The following is a 19,302-nucleotide window of genomic DNA, read 5'->3' as shown; positions in this document are numbered from 1 at the left end:
AAAAAAAACAAAATATCAAAATAAACTTACACATTCGTGAAAACTTGCGTCCATACAAAACCGAAACTTGGTACAACATCTTTGTGGGCGTGTATTGTGTATGTGTGCCGGTATCGCAGTGTGCGCCCCCCCTGACACCGGCCCCCTACCCCGGTACCTCTAGGCCCCGCCCCCGTTGCTCACACGGCTGACTTGGAATCAGATGGCTCGGCCAGTCGTAATCGAGCCGTGACATCAACGGTAACGGTTCGCAGCTCCGGTATACCGGGTTCGATGATCACGGTACATTGAACGGTCAGAAACTTGAATTTGAGGGAACGGGACCCGTTGAGCTTGAACGGGTGAGGTGTTTGAGTGCAAGTGTTACGGACTGTTGTGTTTTATAGAGAAGATTGTTTACGGTAGGTCATATACGGTTTTATTTTTCTTTTTGGTTGGTAGTTTTGGAGAAATTTTGCTTAGTTCTGTTCTTTACGGTACATTGGCAGTTATTTAATTCTTCCTATTAACTCTATAACTCTATATATCGTTGAGAAAAAATAATGTGCTATCCCGCCGTCATATAAGATTGACATTTTTTTTATTTTTGAAAAATAAGTATCAAACGCATCAATCACTTTTCATAGAAAATATAATATAAATAAATTTGACAGAAGTAATCACTATAATATAAAAGCAGGCTACTGAAATAACTCTGCAAAAGATTTAACTTAATTATAATTTTAAATACTAGTCCTAAATTAAAAATGTTACAAAAGACTACGATTATTAGAATTAAATAAATATTATGAAATAGAAATGTTACTCTATTGACTCTATTTGTTTATTAAATAGACTGCTGTAATATTTAATTTATTTTTTTTCACTTTAGAGCACTTTTATTCTTCATAAAACATAGCTTAGATATAGACCAAAATATTTTTTTATTCGGCCTAATAACATAGAAAAAAAAAAATTAATAATAAAGTAGATAAAAAATTGTAATATTATAATAGAATAGGGTCGATAAAATTATCACTTTTTACTCTAAAAATATATATTTTTTAAACAAGAAAAAAACTACCTGTTATAAAACATGGGTGTCTCTTAGTAACTTGATATTTTATTTGGTATAAATTCCTAATGCGGGATATTTTTAATAGTAATCGTATCCTTCTTTCATTGTATTGTTAGATAATTTGTAATAGTAAACATTTGGCCCTATAATTTTTTGCCTTAGTGTAGGTAATTTAATATGGCATAATTTAAGAGGGTTTTTTTAAAAATTTTATAACAATTAATAGTTTATTTCGACAAATATTGTTAGTTTTATTGAAAGTGATATAATTATAATTAAAGCCAATAAAGCAGATAAATTATTAATCTAAAAATAATAAATAAAGTTAGGTAAACGACAGCTTTAATATTGAATTGAACCATTGAATTGAATTAAAAATGTGTCTTAATTGAAATAACCAGTAATAAATAAAATATATATAGATATTTAATATATTATTTCAATTTTAAAAATTATCTACTGACATGCAACAAAATTTCAGACTGACAGAAAAAAAAACGACAAAAGCACCTTTGATCTGTACCGAATATATTCAATGGACTCTATTGTTAAGTGAGAGTTTGTGTCCGAAAATTTGTAATTTCGTTAAATAGAGATCTCCAAAATGTATTGTGGGGCAAATAATTTTTGCGGTAAACGATACTTGCTCTACAATGGGTGACAGTGACGGGGGTACCTACTAGGGTTTTTTTTTCAAGTACTTACTCACTTTGAATCGGCTCCTTTTTAAATATGTTTTGAAATATCTGCTCCAAACATGTTTATCAGATGTGGGAATAATTATTGAAATTGTTTAATTGAAATGAGTAGAATATTCGAGATAGAATTTATAAGCTAGGAATTGAAATATTTGAAATTTAAAATTGATAGAGTAAAATGTCAATTTATGGTAATAATGATTGTACAAAATATAAATTTTGTAAGTTGTAAATAGGAAATGTATTATTTATTTAGCTAAGTAGCAATGTAGGTACTTTTTAAAGAAAAAAATTGAGCCTTATCAGGTTTTAAAAATGTATAAATAAAAAAAACAGAGAATTTCTAAAATAAATATTGATATTTATAAAATAAACATTAAATATTTAAAAACTTATACTTATTACAAACATTCAATCTAACAACTAATTGTGACATACATTCAGTAGTTACACTTACAATTTTTTCCCAAAGTAAAATGACCTTAAAGTTAACAAAAAAAAAAAACAGAATGTTAAAATCAATAAATTTGAAAGTCAATTCATGCCGACAAAGTATCGAGGCATTCATACAAAACTATTATTTATACTTGAGATTTGTAGTATTTCGAGTGTTGACAACACTATTCGGGCCCCCATAGAGCATGTGACGATTTTTTCCCTTTTTTCACCTATTAATGACATGTTTCGGACAAAAGAGACAACCATTGACATTTCTCATATTATTATACGGTGCTAAAAGCGATTCTGCAAATGTCTAGGGAGCTATTATTAATAGAAAAAAAAACTTGTAAAATTATTTTTTTGACATTGATACAGTCATTTCGTTTTTTGGATAGGTGTAGGGAATAAATGATACAGTGTGTAATTTTTGAAAATATCTAAATATATATAATTTAAATTAATTTATTCAGATTAGTATTAAAATAATGAAGTAAGATGTAGAGTGTTTCCAAAACTCTTATTCTAAGCTAAATCGTACATAAAAAATTGTATTATTAAAAATATTTATGTATCCTAAAAAGAATGAAATAGTTGTTTTCTTATAATATGTATTTTATATATTAGTAATATTTAAAATTACAATTAGACATGACATTTTAGACATTGTTAGTTATAAAATTTTAAATTACTCAGTCATTGATATGTTCTCCCAATTATATAAAACCAAAAAATATAACAATTTCAAGTAGATATAATCTTCTTAAATTTAATATCTGAACAGCCTCCGTGTTACGGCACAATATATTTTTAAGGAAAAAAATAATATAATCCACGATGAGTTCATAATAACACTTCGGTGTCAATAGCCGACTCACCCTTGACGATGGCTTAATAAGGATTAAGATAGAGGCTTTTTAAAGTAAAAAGCTTTCGATGTATAATATCTCGCTTATGATATTTTTATTTTTGTGTCGGCAATGTGTCCGTTTGAATTTGTTGTCTTTTTAACAATATTATAAAAAAATTAATTCTTTATAAGCTGCAATATTGAAAATAACCTTAAAGGTATGTGTGTAGCGATTAGCATAAAAGGAACAGTAAAGGCATATAAATAAAACAAGTCTGAGGATCACAAGAGTGAAGCCAATGTCATATTCAGAATTTTTGCACTTTATACAAATTAATTGGCTGTAAAAATAATGTATTACGATAATAGGTAGGTTTTATAAGGTACTATAAGTCTTGTTTAAAGATTTTATTTAACATTCTTAAGACTTACATAGACCTACTTTGAATATTATTTAAATAACTTAAAAACATGTAATATAAATATTTTAAGTTTACATTATTAATTTACTTAATAAATTACATAACGTTCGTTAAAAAACACATAATAACTATAAAAACAATAGACTATTCAAAAAGATAAATTTCAACATGCAAAAGAATATCCAATCAAAGACTATAAAAAGATATAGAAAACTTCTTTGAAATATATCCTAATTCCTAAGCAATGATATCATTACGGCTCATCGTTCGCTGCTTTTGAGTTAGTTTTATATTTTTTATAGGTCTAGTAGCTCAAAAGGTGTGAATACACAATAACTAAGTGATTTATCGAGTCGGGGCGAGGTTCTATACAGTTACATATGTAGAGATGACACAAAAATAATATTTAGTTTTAATATGTTTTTATAAGATTTTATTAGTGTCAAAGATAATTAGATTTTAGACATTATAGAGTAGAAAAGAAGAAAATAAGTCTTATGCGCTAAAATTTTAACACTCAATGTGCAATGCTTAAAAAAATTGGCAGATAGTTGGGAACGGAGTGTCTTAACACTAGATTCCTTTCGTACATTTTTTGTGGCGTGAGTTTGTAGTGTCATGCCACATCATGCCACAGAAATAACAATACAATACTATGTTAACACATACATATATGTAAAAAAAATATTACATATATTAATATATATTATATACAGAGATGTATAATTAGTTTCGTGTCAAAATGCTCGAGTCCATGGGAATCACAAAATCATTTATTTATATAATTATTCTGCTGACGGTTTCCGTCACAGTAACAAATCGCCTGCCGAGTTTCATTGCAAGTGCCGCTCGGTAATTTATTCCTTCTATAGTATACCAATGTAGTAGTAGTAGTAGTACTACTACTTGTTAACGTTAATTAACGTTAAAATATCCCCCTTATTTATATTTTATTTGTTTATATTTTCCTCTTATAGGCAAAACGCGGCGATAAGTTCCGTTATTCAAAATGTAATGTCTCAAAAATTGAGTGGAGAGCAGGAAAGGAAATAAGTTTTGCTATTAAAGAAAAGTAAAAAATTAATTGTCATATTTATCAAAATATTTAATATATTTTGACTTACTTAGAATAGGCATGTATCTAATAAAACGCTACCGGTGTATACTATATACGCATAGGCTACGCGTGACTAAGTCCAAGTCTTACACAAATTTAAACTTAATTATAATACTGATATCTCATTCTGCTAAAGGAAAGTGCGATATTGGATTCCAGTACTCTGCAGTCTGTCCATCTCCAATGACACGTTTCAATTGGAGACACTATGACCCGTATTTATATATATCGCTCTCAAGTCTGAGATAGGTTTTAAGGTACCGCCTGTACCTACTCATAGATGAAAACGGCATCTCAAGAACCGTCTCAGATTTGAGACCGGTTTACAAATACGGACCTAAGTGTTAGAATATTGTTAGATATTCTATCTCTACAATTGTGCTTAATGAAATTATGAAAATGAAAATAGTAGAAAATAGCATGAGCAGCTTGATAGCAACGCACTTGAAAGTGTTATTAACAAAGTTTAAATCGTGTTGAAAAATGCTAATACTCATAACTTATAATTATAAAGATCCTTAGCTATAGTAAATGTGATATCTTTGTTTATTGGCTCATTTAAGGATTTGTAGAGAACAATATGAATTATATTTGCGGATTCTTTAATACATATATCAGATTTTTAACTTTTGGTACTACCTTATAACTTTTTGCACATTATGTGCAACGCTTCGGTAGAATTAGAAGCAAATCACTCCGATCTTCATTTTCTATTATATTGCAATTTTGGTAGTGTCAATATACTTGTCGTCTTGACGTCTTGAACTCACTAATTGGGTTTTATCAAATACGGACTTTTCAGTGTCAATAGCGACAATAATAATATTATACCAGTAGAAAAAATCATGAAATAACCTTACCATAGGTATATGTATTTCTTACTTCACTTAAAAAACGTCAACGAAACACAACCAGCCAAAAAAAATCTATTGTGTTAATTCAGAAAAAGCTATTTCTCCTAAACCTGAGCTAAATTCACAAACATTTTTATAAGATTCCACATAATCAGATTGTATAAAGGTAGAACAACATCAAACGTACAGTATGACACTCCACAATTCAAAGCTGTAACCGCACTGTTAATTATATACTGAATGCGTGGTTTTTTTTTTTTGCGCAGTCAAAAGGAAGCGCCTTTGACGTTTCGCTGCAAGTTAGTACGAGAGCCCTCTGGCGTATATTATGTTTTGTGGGACGCACGTGCGTTGCACTTTGATGCAGAATTCAATTATAGATGAGTTTGATACTAAATATTTATTTGAGTGTTCATTACATGTGCTGGCGGTGGTTGTTGGGTAAGATCGTGTTATATTTGATTTTTTGATGCTAGAAATATTTGGCTAAGGTACCCTTGGTTACCCTGCTAGATATAAAGCGTGAAACTAAAAAAAAAATAAAGAAATAAGAAAATATGAGCACAACTGACTTAACTAATCAGTTAGTTATATAACTTAACTATATAGTTAATTACCGTTTAGGGGTAAGCAATGTGATGAACATGAAAAATCCTTGTCCTGATCCAATGTAATGTGTAAATTGTAAACTGTGTAAATTGCTCTATAAATGATTCTCTATAATTCTAAATGTACCTAATTTCATTTAAGATAGTTGAAATTGCAAATCAGACTTAACTTATAACCGAGTGTTTTTACAGTAGGTTCCATTTACCTACCCTGCAGTGTGCGGGATACAGCGTAAAGCTAACTTAACTTATTATATTACAATAAGAGTTAAATGAACCTTCGCGTACCACAATTTAACTAACTAAATAAAGAAATGTAGTAATTTGTTCAATTAAAATCCAGTAAACGCACAGATTTGCGAGCGATCTATCTCACTTATCGCATTAGGAGCACCTGTGTCTGAATCAAGGCGGCTAATGAGGTGTGGCGGATCCCAGACATCCGATCTTTAAGATGGCGTTCAGCTTCAATGTTGGAGCGAGCGTTTAAATTTGTTTTAATGTAACTTACCTATTTTAGGAAACCTAAGTGCTTAAATGGTAATATGTATTAAAAATTGTTTGTTGCTTTAAATATTGTCATTATAAAACTAACTTAACTTCACGCTTTATCCCTAGCGGGGTAGTCAAAGACAATAGAGCGCCAAACACTACGGTCTCTACATACCTCTTTCGCCTCGTCCACTGTCATCAACCTCTTCACACATACCATTCGGGGGGTCCTCATGCTTTTTACGTGACCTTCCTCCAGTATCTTTAATACTGTGTTTTCGAAGGTCATCCGAGGTCTCCCCCTACCTCTCTTACCTGTTGATATATATACACTTAAAAACTATTAAAAACTATTTAAGTAGAAAGCGTCGTGGCATAGAACCTGGCTTTAAATGTTAGACATTGTGGGTTTGACTTTAAGTCGGTAGAGTGGATCATTGTCATTTTTTAGCTCGATTGAGAAGATAAAGCGCGCCCTTAAGTTCCGCCACTCAAAATGCAATATCTCGAATACGGATGGAAAGCGGACAACACACCTAAGTGTGTGTTCTCTCTGTCAAAAATTAAAAATATCTTTCTATGACATAATTAAAGAAATTCTGACAGGTCAGTACCATTCATGACATATGCTTACTCTACAATTTATTCATTTTAAAATGTATATGTATACGTTTCCATTTTTTGTTATCAAAAAAACACTTTGAAACACTATATTATTTTTCATCATAATTCATTCGCTCTATTAATTTCATTATAAAAGTAAAATTAGACTGCACGTAAAAAAATATGTAGGCAATGACTTTTTTTTATTTCCATATCGAATAATACCTATATTTATCTTTCTAGCTATAAAAGTCTACAGCTTAATAGTTAAAAATAAATGATATTATTAATTGATCTAGAAAATTGTGATCTATGAATATGTAGAGAGCAAAGTTATTAAATAATACACACTCTAAACACGCAATGTCTCATCGAAAAATGGAACGTCCATGAATATCAGGAACATCAGGTCACTAGGTTCTCAGGTTCCTACCTACCTTGCTACGTGCAGCTTACAAAACTAACAAACAAAGTTAACAAAATTTTACATTTTAAAAATATAACGGTATGTTACCGTATCGTAAGTACTATTATCGATTCCCGCTTTATCCCGCATATAACAGGGTGGAAAGAGACTAGTGTCAATTCCGAATTTTCCGAATTCCTTTCTTATCAGAGTAGAGAATTGGAACAACTCAAATACAAACATCCCCCCGTGTTGACTTTCTAGCGCTATACCACTACGCCACAACAGCCAAAAAACTAAATATAAAATCACAAAATTAACTTCAAAAACATAAACTATAACAGTTAAAGTATTTCACCGTACAAGCTATCGACAAACCAACATTATCTTGGTTAAATTAAATTCCGCGAGCTGCCTTTGACGTGCTCAGACGGCCACTTGCGAGGAACTCAGTTTTTTACATCACGTTTTCAGCTACTAAGTAGTTCTCAAAGTAGATCCTGCAAGCTAGCTTTTAATGGATTGAGGTAATTATGATAGTATATAGATATTTTTATATATATATGTACATTTATGTAGTGTTGATTGTAAGCACGATGGTTGCTAGTTCGATTTCCACTCGGTGGAACATTTAAGTTACTTATATGCGATTTCCATTTGGTGGAATGATTTTAAGTTACTTTCAATTTATTGCTCTGGTAGATAAAAGGTGGCGTTGAGTTACGCCATATAACGCGTGATGTCTAGGCAATCGGGCGATAGGTAGAGAAGGGAGTGTCTTAACAATTAACACTAGATTCTCTCTGCGAATTCATCATAGAAAGTAACGTACAAAATATTTTAATATCTATAAGAAACGAAGAACAGAGTGTCTACACACTGAGTTCTCTCTACATACCAAACAACACAGAACAAAGAATTAGAAAGTTAAAAAAAAATCAATGCAAAAATATATGAAATCACCAGTCAATATACGTATCGTAAAATATTTGTTAAAACTCCTTAGAATTGAGAAGTTTGCACTTGCCGCACTCGAGCCACTTAGGCTCAGTAGATTTTTTTGCTTACTTTTACTTGTTAAAACACTTATACGAACTGAAACTTGCATGACGTAGTATCAAGTTCGATTTATGATACGCCGACGACTCGCTATCTCAATCCGGTTATTATTATGATATCGATGCATTCTTATTAATTCTTCTTGCTTCAAGATCTATAGATACCTATTGCTTTTTCAACTACGAGTACAGTAGAACAATTTTGCGGGAGTCTCTGTATTTTTTTAAATGTTATTATTTACTAAAAATATATTTGTTATACTAAAGAAAAACTGTTAACTAATACTACATTTTATATAAATATATATGTACTTCCAATATTTATTTACGTTTATGATACTTCCTCCAGAATTCGGCAATAAGTGGGGGACGGAGTGTCTTAAACTAGGTTCCCTCTACTTACCCTACTATGTGCGGGATACAGCGTGTCACTGATCTACTTCCAAATGTTAATTCAACAACGTATTTATCAATAAAACAAACACAAATCGATCAACATTAACATATTACAAATCAATGAAAATTATTCATACAATTTGACATAAAAGTAGGCGTGGGCTCTCACTCGCAATCGCAGGTGATAACTCATTTTTTAATAAAACGTGATATTCTAATTAATTAAGCACGCATTACTTAAATTAATATTATCTATACTTCTACAGTTGGGTATAGAGTAGTTAAGTCATGGAACTATGAATGAATGAAATTAAAATATTAAATATGTACTTAATTTCTCAGTGGGAATCGAACTTACTATCGTCACGTTTACAATCACACAATGTGTCACTACGCCATAACGGCCTTAATAAGATGACTTGATCTTTTATTATGGACTTCGTTATTTGGAAAGTTCTACTTATAAGTATTTTTATATCAATACTTTTTATTGGGATTTGTTTTTTGGAGTTTTCAATTGTTGTTGGGTTTATTATTTATTCTAAGAAGAAGTTCCTACATATATATTAAGAAACTTAATTCTTCTTCTGACTATCCTGCTATGCGGGAATACTGATAAGAATTAAGCCGTTTATTGCTATCATCTTAAAATACCAGCTTCCCAGGTTCCCAGATGCTATACAGCACAAATTAAAAAAAAAAAAAAAAAAATACCTCCTACATATACTATAATATAATAAATCATTCGCACAGCCTCTACACACAACCATCTATGACCAGTTAATTATACTAATTAGAAACAAGTTTTTGTACGTTCCGTAGTAACTCGATACCACCGATAAGTATAAAGGGGCCGGCGATCGCCGAGATAACGGCACGTCTTATTGGTGATGCATTATATTTGTTGATGTTGATGTACCTACGGCGGAGAGTTGAGACACTGGTTGCATCGCGTGAAACATTCTCGTTTTAATATACCTATAAAATTGATTTTTTTGTTATAAGTTGGGAAGTTAGGGAAGTCTCTTATTGGTTCTTAATCATTAAACTCTATAGCTCCATGTTCATTTCTTCAAATTGTGGTCAATTTGAAATAAAAATATGACTGGAGTGTCCTAGCACTAAATTCTCTATTGTAATACTAAATGTGGAAAATAAATTAAAAATAACATTTTTGACCTATTCTGCTTTCTTATTATTTATTAATTCCTTAATCCACCTATTGGCTATTGTAAAGTTTTTGCTAATTTATATTTGTCATGTCATTGACCTTTGCCTCTATCGTTTGAGTCGTGATCGTAGTTTGTATGGAAAAGTTTATAGTTGATTTTAATTGAATGTTAAAATAAATACTTTTATGGTTTAGTAAGCCCCTGGGATAAGCTGATGTGTGCACACGTTAAGTACTTATATACTTATATAATGTATATGTACATACATTTTTATAGAGACTACTGCATAGGTATAGCAGGGTAGGTTTTCCACTTTGGAGGAACTCCCGTCGTACTTTGCAGAAATGTACATATCAAATGTCTATACATAATTATATTAACTTTATATAATTTTTGAGTAAATATACGAATAGACTGAGGAACCATTTAACTATAGATAACGGTCAGATAAGAAGTTTATATTAAATATGATAAGAAAGCTATTCTTTTTCCAGAAAATTAATTATAACAACATCCACTTTTACTATTTCTATTTTAGTTCAAAATCTACATATAATCTGCTTTATATGATGAAGCATCTCCATCCATCATCAATCACGTTTAAAAAAAACAGCGACAGCTATCAGCTACTTTCAAGCACTGAATACGTTTATACAATTTCAACTTACTATTCTCAATTATTCATATCAGCGATGTGAAATCAATTGAATTGATACAACGGAAAACAGACTTAATATGTGAATAGTTAAATGTCAATTTTCCGTGTCTTGTGCATCATTTTATATTAAATCGCCACAAAACCTCGCTATGTTGGAACATCGGGTATATTTATGTATGAACATTCAGACTGGATGTTATTTACAGGATTGTATATTTGTATCGGTGTATAATTTTTTTAATTTAATTTGTATACTTTTTCTATGAGAATGTTAGGTAAATAATAGAGTAAGAGAGATTCATCTCTATGTATATACTTATCTATTAAGATAATGTCGTGATGAAATATATTCGTGATGAAGAAATCAAGAAACACGAATAGGTTTTTAAAAACATATTAAATTTTATGATTGACAAGAGAGATACACAAAAATATATCGAAAAGTATTTTAATAATTTTAAGGTTGTAAAAAGTCACAGTGGAATTCCACATCAGTATAAACTTGACTATGAAAACTAAACTTGTCTTAGTTAAAATATATCAAATGAGCTTCACGCTATATCCCGCACACAGCAAGGTAGGCAGAGGGAATCTAGAGTTAAAACACTCCGTTCCTCATATTTAATACATTATAATATATTTTACTCCTACCAAATTATTTTTGTTTATATTATAATTCCTACGTTACACAAGCTCAGGTCCGCGATACTTCCGCGGTAGGTACTTAACGACTTTTCATGTTAGTCGTATTCGTACGCATTCGCTTTGACTAGACTCAAAGTGAGTCTTCAATTTAGGCGACCCTTAGCCGCATTGTGCCCCACTTCCAGAGGGGGATATCAAAGTCATTCGATTGGGACTTGAAAAGATCAAATGCGTGTCCCTACGTTGGAGTACCTACCTGTGACTTTTGTAATGCGATCGTTATTCGATTTAGTCATAATCATGAAAGTATTCGCGAGGTACATCCCTATTTGATTTTTTTTTACATATTTCTTAATTATTGCGGAATAAGTAGAAAGGTTATTGTGATACATTATTTTGTTCGCAAATTTCTACCAATCGCAATAATCCTGAACCAATTCAGCCTGAGAGATTGTGAATAAGCAAGTCTCTAACTTAGATTTCATATCCGATACCACTAAATTTGTCAAGCAGTTTAGTAATTGATAGAAATATTACTATTTACTTCACTAGTATATCGACCGATTAATATAAGTATAGGCAAATTGAAACCTTAACAACACAAGAAAAACTCTCCACGCACTCATGACCTGTAACATCTCTGTCAAACAACAAAAGCTCCCCGACAGACCGACACACCGCGACTACCGTTCGGGTGCGCGTGCTGGGTGGTACAGCACGTAGTATCTGGCCCCATCTCACTTCATTACTCGCATCTCATCGATCACTATCAACGCAGAGCTCACGAAGCACAACTATCTGTGCTATGCAACAATAGATGGTGCTCTCTTAACACGATTCAGCACCATCATGTACCAATTAGCGTCCAACTCTTTCACTCGCGCGGGAAAGTAGCGTTCAATAAGATGGTATTGCTTTTAAAGACACGAACGTAACTCTTGATTGTAATTGATGATGTGATTGTTTAATGCCGCCTGGAGGTCAGCTTCTATAGCCAATGTTTTTTTTTGCAGGTCACCGCAGCGGCAACGGCACCAATGTTTATGTTTTTCGGGATATTTTCGTTAATGCTTTAATTTAATTTGTCACTTATATAAAACAATTTACTAAGATATAAACCATTAATATACATAATTAGAGATAGTAAGAGGCTAATATCCCAAAGATTTAGGTTCACTTGGTAATTTGGGGAACTACTTAAGGGGGTGTAGGTTAACCAGAGCAGTAGTTAAAACGTTAGGGTGTTAGGGTGCAGCGTGGCGCTGCACGGCGGGTGGGGGCGGGCGCCGGCGCCCGCGCACGCCGCCACCACGCTGGTGGGCGGGCTGGTGGCGCCGCCGCGGGAACCCACCACGGCGGCCGAGGCGTTTTGGAAGATGCCGCATAAAGGTTGGTTTCTCTTTGACTTTTCTGTATTTTTATTTATTTTCGTATGAAATAGTTTGAAAAGAAGGAAAAGTAGTAAGGTCATCCAATAGAGGTTGCTATTTATTTTCTTATCTTCTTATTTTTTATTGCGTATTTAATTGGATTGAAAAATACAGGTATCATCACATCTACATCTGTATCTTTCAATTTCTTAAGATTAGTAGATAGAATTTAGTGTACCTACTGGCGCTAGGTTCTGTCTATCGGGAAAGTAGTGTTATGTGGAAGCCCTCATGTCTGTCTTCCCCAGCATGCAGGCGAAAGAGAAACTGATTTAAGCCCTCTTAGATGTCCTAACTATTAGTAAGTTATTTATATTAATATACAATTTATTTTAAACTAAACCATATTTCTCATTCAATCACAAGATACAACTAAAAATAGATGTTAAATATAATTTTTACAAACAAATCGCTAACAACGTAGCAAGTTGCAAACTTGTGACGTGACTGCTTGCCAGTTGGCAGCATTGTGGCTAGTTCACAGATTACCCACTAACTTTAGTTCATTCCAAACTTACCTTCTTTACTTATAAAGTAGGTGCCATACAGTCTTATGGATTTGGGACGGTCTTTTGTATATCTTTAATATTATTTTCGTAGTCAACCTAAACGAGTCTGATTGTGAAATTTACAAGCACTTGGCTGCACTAAGTTAACATCAGTCATAAAATGTATTTTCGACCATATAGTACAATAACTACATACAGATATATTCTGTAAATATAGTTCTTAAGCATATATATATATCTAGCATTAAGTATATATTTTTTACTATGAGCTCCGCCACTCAACACACAATGTTTCGTATACTCGATGAAGTGTCGCAAAACTAGATCCCTTCTAACTGCCCTGCTATATGCAGCAATATTTGGAGAAAAAAGTACAATATTATATTAATAAAAAATCATTGACAAAAATAAATGTACCTACATAATTTTATAAATAAATTTTAAGTGTTTTGTTGCTATTCTATAAGATCTTAGGATAACTGAGTTAACTCTGTTTAAATAGACAAGCATCTTGAAACTTCATAAGTTTCGTTAGTTAGCGCTCGTTGAGCTATTCAGGATTAGCAATTTAATTTTAATATTAAAATTTAAAAAATGTTGTTGTTAAAATTATGTTATAATTAAATAGCTGATTTTTTTTTGTCAAATAAATGTAGATAATTAAAATTATAATATAGATTTATGGTATCACATAGCGGGGTTAGGTATAGAAGATATCTACTAGAACGACACTTCGTTTCCCATTATTCGCTTAATTCTCGATACATTGCTTATTAAATGGCGGAACCCAACGCCGCGCTTTACTTTCTATTTCACCCAGAGCCACAATGGTATGTTATCAGAAAATTCCCTCAAGAGTGATACACCCACAACTAGTATGAACACTATATGTTTTAGCTTCACGTCATATCCCGTACATAGCAGGGTAGATAGAGGGATCTTGGGAACCTAGAGTTGAAGCATTTCCATTCCGCAGAATTCTTAAGGCATTTCATGTTGACATTTGCGCTGTGATTAGAACGAGCTAATCGAAATATTAAATACTAGCGGACGCGCGCAGCTTCGCTTGCGTATTTAAGGGTGAATTCTAATAACCCATGAAACATGTGTTCAATGAAATATTTTTAAGTCTAAATTTCAAATTTTATAAAAATCGGTGGCGATTTAAAGATTTTTCCATACAAACTTTCATCCCCTTATTTGCACCCTCAGGGGATGAATTCTAGAAAACCATGAAACACATATTCAATTAAATATTTTTAAGAGTCTAAATATCAAATTTTATAAAAATCGGTGGCGATTTAAGAATTTTTCCATACAAACTTTCAACCCCTTATTTTCACCCTTAGGGGGAGAATTCTACAAAACGATGAAACACGTGTCCAACTAAATAATTTTAAAAATCTAAATTTCAAATTTTATAAAAATCGGTGCCGATTTAAAAAAAATTCCATACAAACTTTGAACCCCTATTTCACCCCTTTAGGGTTAAAATTTTTCAAAATCCCTTCTTAGTGGATGTCCAGATTACGAAAGTAAACTTTTGTCCCAATTTAACGTTTCTACCATCAGCGGTTAAGGCTGTGCGTGCGTCTTACCTCAGTCAGTGAGGACAAGTCCTTTTATATATATAGATTCCATTCCTACGAGTGGGTTTTGAACCTATAACCTTCGCGTTTACAGTCACACGTTTGTGTTTTAGCGCCACTATGACTTCAAATTAATTTTTAGTCTAATATTATTGTTACAAATGTAAATCATTGAGAGTATGTAGCAAACTACTGCTTATTTAAATACATTGTACGTGTGAAATCGTGATAATGATGCATAAATAGATGCCTATTGTGTTGCTTTGTTACCTGCTTGTATGTAATTTGTATGAAATTATAATAAAACACATACATATCTTTTGTAAACTAATATTGTATAAATGTTTTTTAACAGTACGATTTCTTTTTTACATTTTTTTAACTTTACGTTGGTTTACACACATAGCACGGTCGACCAAGGGAACCTAGTGTGAAGACATTTCTTCTCCAAATTCTGAAGGCATTGCGTATTGAGAGTGAAGAAATGAAAACATTAAATATTTTATTTATTCGAGTGGAAATCGAACCCACTATGTGTCGTATATTCATTAATAAATTAAATTTAAAAATATTTTAAATATACAATTATTTATTAATTTCACGCTCTTTCTTTTCCGTATTGGAGATCGAGAACATTAAGTTAAAACAAATTAAGTACTAAATGTTTCAAATAAAATAAATTACATTTGATTACCTTATATAATATTTAGGCTTCATTATTTATGTTCAATTTTAACATATTTTGATATCAATTAATTGTGCTTATCAACTTTCATTCAAATCTGTTCAATCGAATGAATTCATAATAAACATCTATATTATTGCACTTTAATATAAAATGTAGTATTTGATTGATATTTGCTTATTATTATATTTTTTTATTGTTATTTCGCACTAAGGAAAGAAAAATATTTTAGAAAACGTATAAATATGAGAATGTATCGTAGTGTCATCAAAGCCTAGAAAAAAAATCTACGTAGCACGATAAGAACCTATTGCTTAGATAAATAATTGGCTAAGACGAGTGCTTGGACGGTATCCAAAAGGAGTGGATTCGAGTCCAGCTCCTAAATTGTTATACATTTTCAAATATATTTGCTTGTAAGAAGGTACTTTTTATAATCTTCACTAAATACGAGAATGGAATTAGCGGGAAAAATACATCAATATCTATAAAATAGTCTACAATAGATTTTCCGGAAAAATACAAATTTATATTATCATTGGGAGAAAGCATTAGCATAGGTAGGTTCCACAACTTCTTGTATTTTGACTTCAGTTAATTTCGGCCAATTATTTCTGTAATTTTTAGGTAATCAAAATAAGGAACTAATTCATTTTTTCTTTCTACTGACAAGACAGTAATTTAATATTTACATGAACCACGCGGTTTCCCATACAAACGTCCCATAGCCATATTGTAAGTTGCCAGCAAAATATAATTATACCATGTCAAACGGAGCATGCGACAATCTTGTCACATTAAGCGCCAGATAGAGACAAATAGAGCGGAAAATCGACGGTAAGAGGGAGATAAACAGTCGTTTCTTTGTCACGCCGCTAGGAATTTTAATGATTAAGCACTCTGTCTATGTTTCGAGACTTTGTTTTGTAGAAATATGTATGTATGTACAGTCAGAGCTTATTCTTGCGAAGGATTTATATTGATTATTGTTTTTTCTTTATATGTATGTACATTTAAAACTATTTTTTTCAGTAGCTGTAAAAATACAGTCACAACTTACACAACCAATATAAAATATATTTCAGTTTAAAATATCTCTCTTACTTATAACATATACCTAATATAAAATAAAATGATAAAAACATAATATACCAGTATACAAAGCAGTATTAGCTCAAGTGATAAAACAAAACAAAAATACAGTTAAACCACATTTAAAACTGTTACTAACAAAGATAATCGGTATTAAGTAAAATCGATATTCGAACTAAATCCGTAGTTTGACAAGAAGCCTTTGTAAAGCATGTAAAATAGAGATCACGTAAATAAATTGAATTTAATTCTTAGTTACCCACTAATAGTAAAAAAACTGTATGAATTGCAGGTTCTTTTTAAGTAATTTTTCTAATGAAGACTACAAAAACATGTATTTGTGATTTTGAATTATATTCAATAAAACAATAGGCAAAATTATTGTAAATATTAAATATTTTTTGTACAAAAATGAAAAATGTACATATTAAAAAAAAGAAATAATTCCTAGAATAAAACGTCACGCGTCATTTAATAACAAATTTAATATTTGTAATTTAATTCACATCTCTGAGTACGACCGTTTTTTACATGAATAATTATTTGTATACATTTTTATTACGAGTCCACGTCTAATCTACAAAAAAAAGTAAGTGACAGTTTCAATGGTCGTTTATCAATGGCGGCCTTTTACTGTCTTCGGGAGGCGTGGCCGATATTCGCTATAAATTATGTCACTACAAAACAAACGACAGAATGTCGTGAATGGATACTATAAAATATTTTATGGTAAAAAATATGCACATGTCTGTTTGTATGAGTCTATTTTGGATTCAATATTTGATCGAAGGAATGTTTTCTTTAAAATATTTATTGTAATGGTGTCTCAAACTTCAGTCTTAGGTTCCGCCACAAAGCATGCCATAAGGAAGAGTAATATGTGATCGAGGTATGCCTAATTTGTAGGATGTAATTATTAGATCAATAATATAAGGTAGATTAAAAATATTTGGATTATTTTTTGTCTCTTGTAAACCTTAGGAATTGAAGTAAACAAAAATATATTAGGTATAGCTCAGATTGACTATTTCTAAGAAGAAAATTAAAAAATAAACATTTAAATTGTTCATTGCATAGCGAGTAGTCTATATTCTTATCTAAAATTAATATTTATTGTAGTTAACCTATTTTTTATCAATTTCATTGTTTTTATAGTTAAAATAAATTTAATTATGTTTTTATTTATATCCATTATCGATTTAGTAACGGTCACAACTCAAAAGCTGTAGGCGCTAAGCTCTAATCGTTTCCAAATCGAAATCCAAACGGGATTTGGTACATCCAAAATGGCGTCTATACAATTAAACTTCCCCCACAGATTAAATTCAAAAACAGATACAAAATAATAATAATAAGAAGGGCATTAAGTGGGGGTTGTCTGTCTGTGACACCAGGTGTGCCCTGTCGTATGCAGGGACGACCCTTATGTACTTATTGTATGTAAAGTGTTTGATTAATGTTAATGCATTTAATAGTTTCCTTTTTTATTTAATCGTTTCGTCTCCCTTGCAAAAGGTGAGATTAAATTATATAATAGCGTGTTTTAAAATAGCTAAATATTTATAAGTAATATTGTTTGTTCATAAAATGTAGCTAGCTCTACATCTGCGTATTTTATAATATTACGCCTGAAAATTTTTTTTTCTAAGTTTACTCAATTAATCTAAAACGACAAACAAGAAAATGGAATATTAGCAACTAAGTATTTGAAATAAAAAATTATAATTCAAAATTTCAAATAATTTTAATTTCTATTTTAACTTTAACTAGTCACAAACTTTACCCTAAATGAAACGTAAAATAAAACTTAAAAAAAAAAATAATCAAGACATTAAAACCAAATTGACATTGACAGGACACAACAGATAGTAAAAATGAAAACTTTAAATTCGCTGACAAACGGGCGTGTCAATAAAGTTTCATATAACATTAAACGCATCAAGCATTGTGGGCTTAATTTATAAAAATAACTACAACTACACATAAATTTATAGAGTGGCGGCCATAAAAACGGGGATTAAAAATAAATCGCTCGAATAAATTGCACCTCTGAAATTAAAACACTCCCTCACGACACGCGTACTTGCGCCGACAGGGACGTTGCTGTATGACGCGAGCGACAGCGATTAATAAATACATTTTTTACAGCTTCACGCTGTATCCCGCATTTAGTAGGGTAGGTAGAGGGAATCTAGTTTTAAGACATTCCGTTCCCCATTTTCTGTTGAATTTTCGAGTATTGAGTGACAGAACTCACCGACTTACTTTTGCCTCTGTAACAACATTAATAAATTGTGCTCAACTGGCACGCTCGAAACGCCATATATCAAGAATTCAATTCAATTCAACATTAATAAATAATAATTCCCCCGATTGAACATCGAACCCACCATCTTCGCGCTTACAGTCACACGCATGATAAAGTTATCTAATTTGATTCTATTTTCGTCTAAATCGCATATCCTCCTCGTTTAGGCCACCTACACACTGGGCGTGGGGCGTAGCGTAGCGATTGTCCATTGT

At 31.5% G+C, this 19,302-nt stretch overlaps 1 protein-coding gene across 2 annotated transcripts in view; it reads left to right on the top strand.

The window, feature by feature from the left end:
* The first annotated feature begins 203 nt into the window (after positions 1-203).
* toy (paired box 6 protein twin of eyeless) overlaps positions 204-19,302 on the top strand; it is a 58,840-nt gene continuing 39,741 nt past the window's right edge. For both annotated transcript variants that reach the window (XM_085196469.1, XM_085196468.1), the window contains exons 1-2: positions 204-401; positions 12,488-12,863. In XM_085196469.1, coding sequence (XP_085052595.1) covers positions 12,851-12,863 — 13 coding nt within the window. In that variant the 5' untranslated portion in view covers positions 204-401; positions 12,488-12,850. The remainder of the gene's footprint in view (positions 402-12,487; positions 12,864-19,302) is intronic.

The sequence above is a fragment of the Heliconius melpomene genome, chromosome 13 (genome assembly GCF_056956725.1).
Source record: "Heliconius melpomene rosina isolate 202511_hmr_F chromosome 13, ASM5695672v1, whole genome shotgun sequence".
NCBI lineage: Eukaryota > Metazoa > Arthropoda > Insecta > Lepidoptera > Nymphalidae > Heliconius > Heliconius melpomene.
This window is presented reverse-complemented; position numbering and strand designations above follow the sequence as displayed.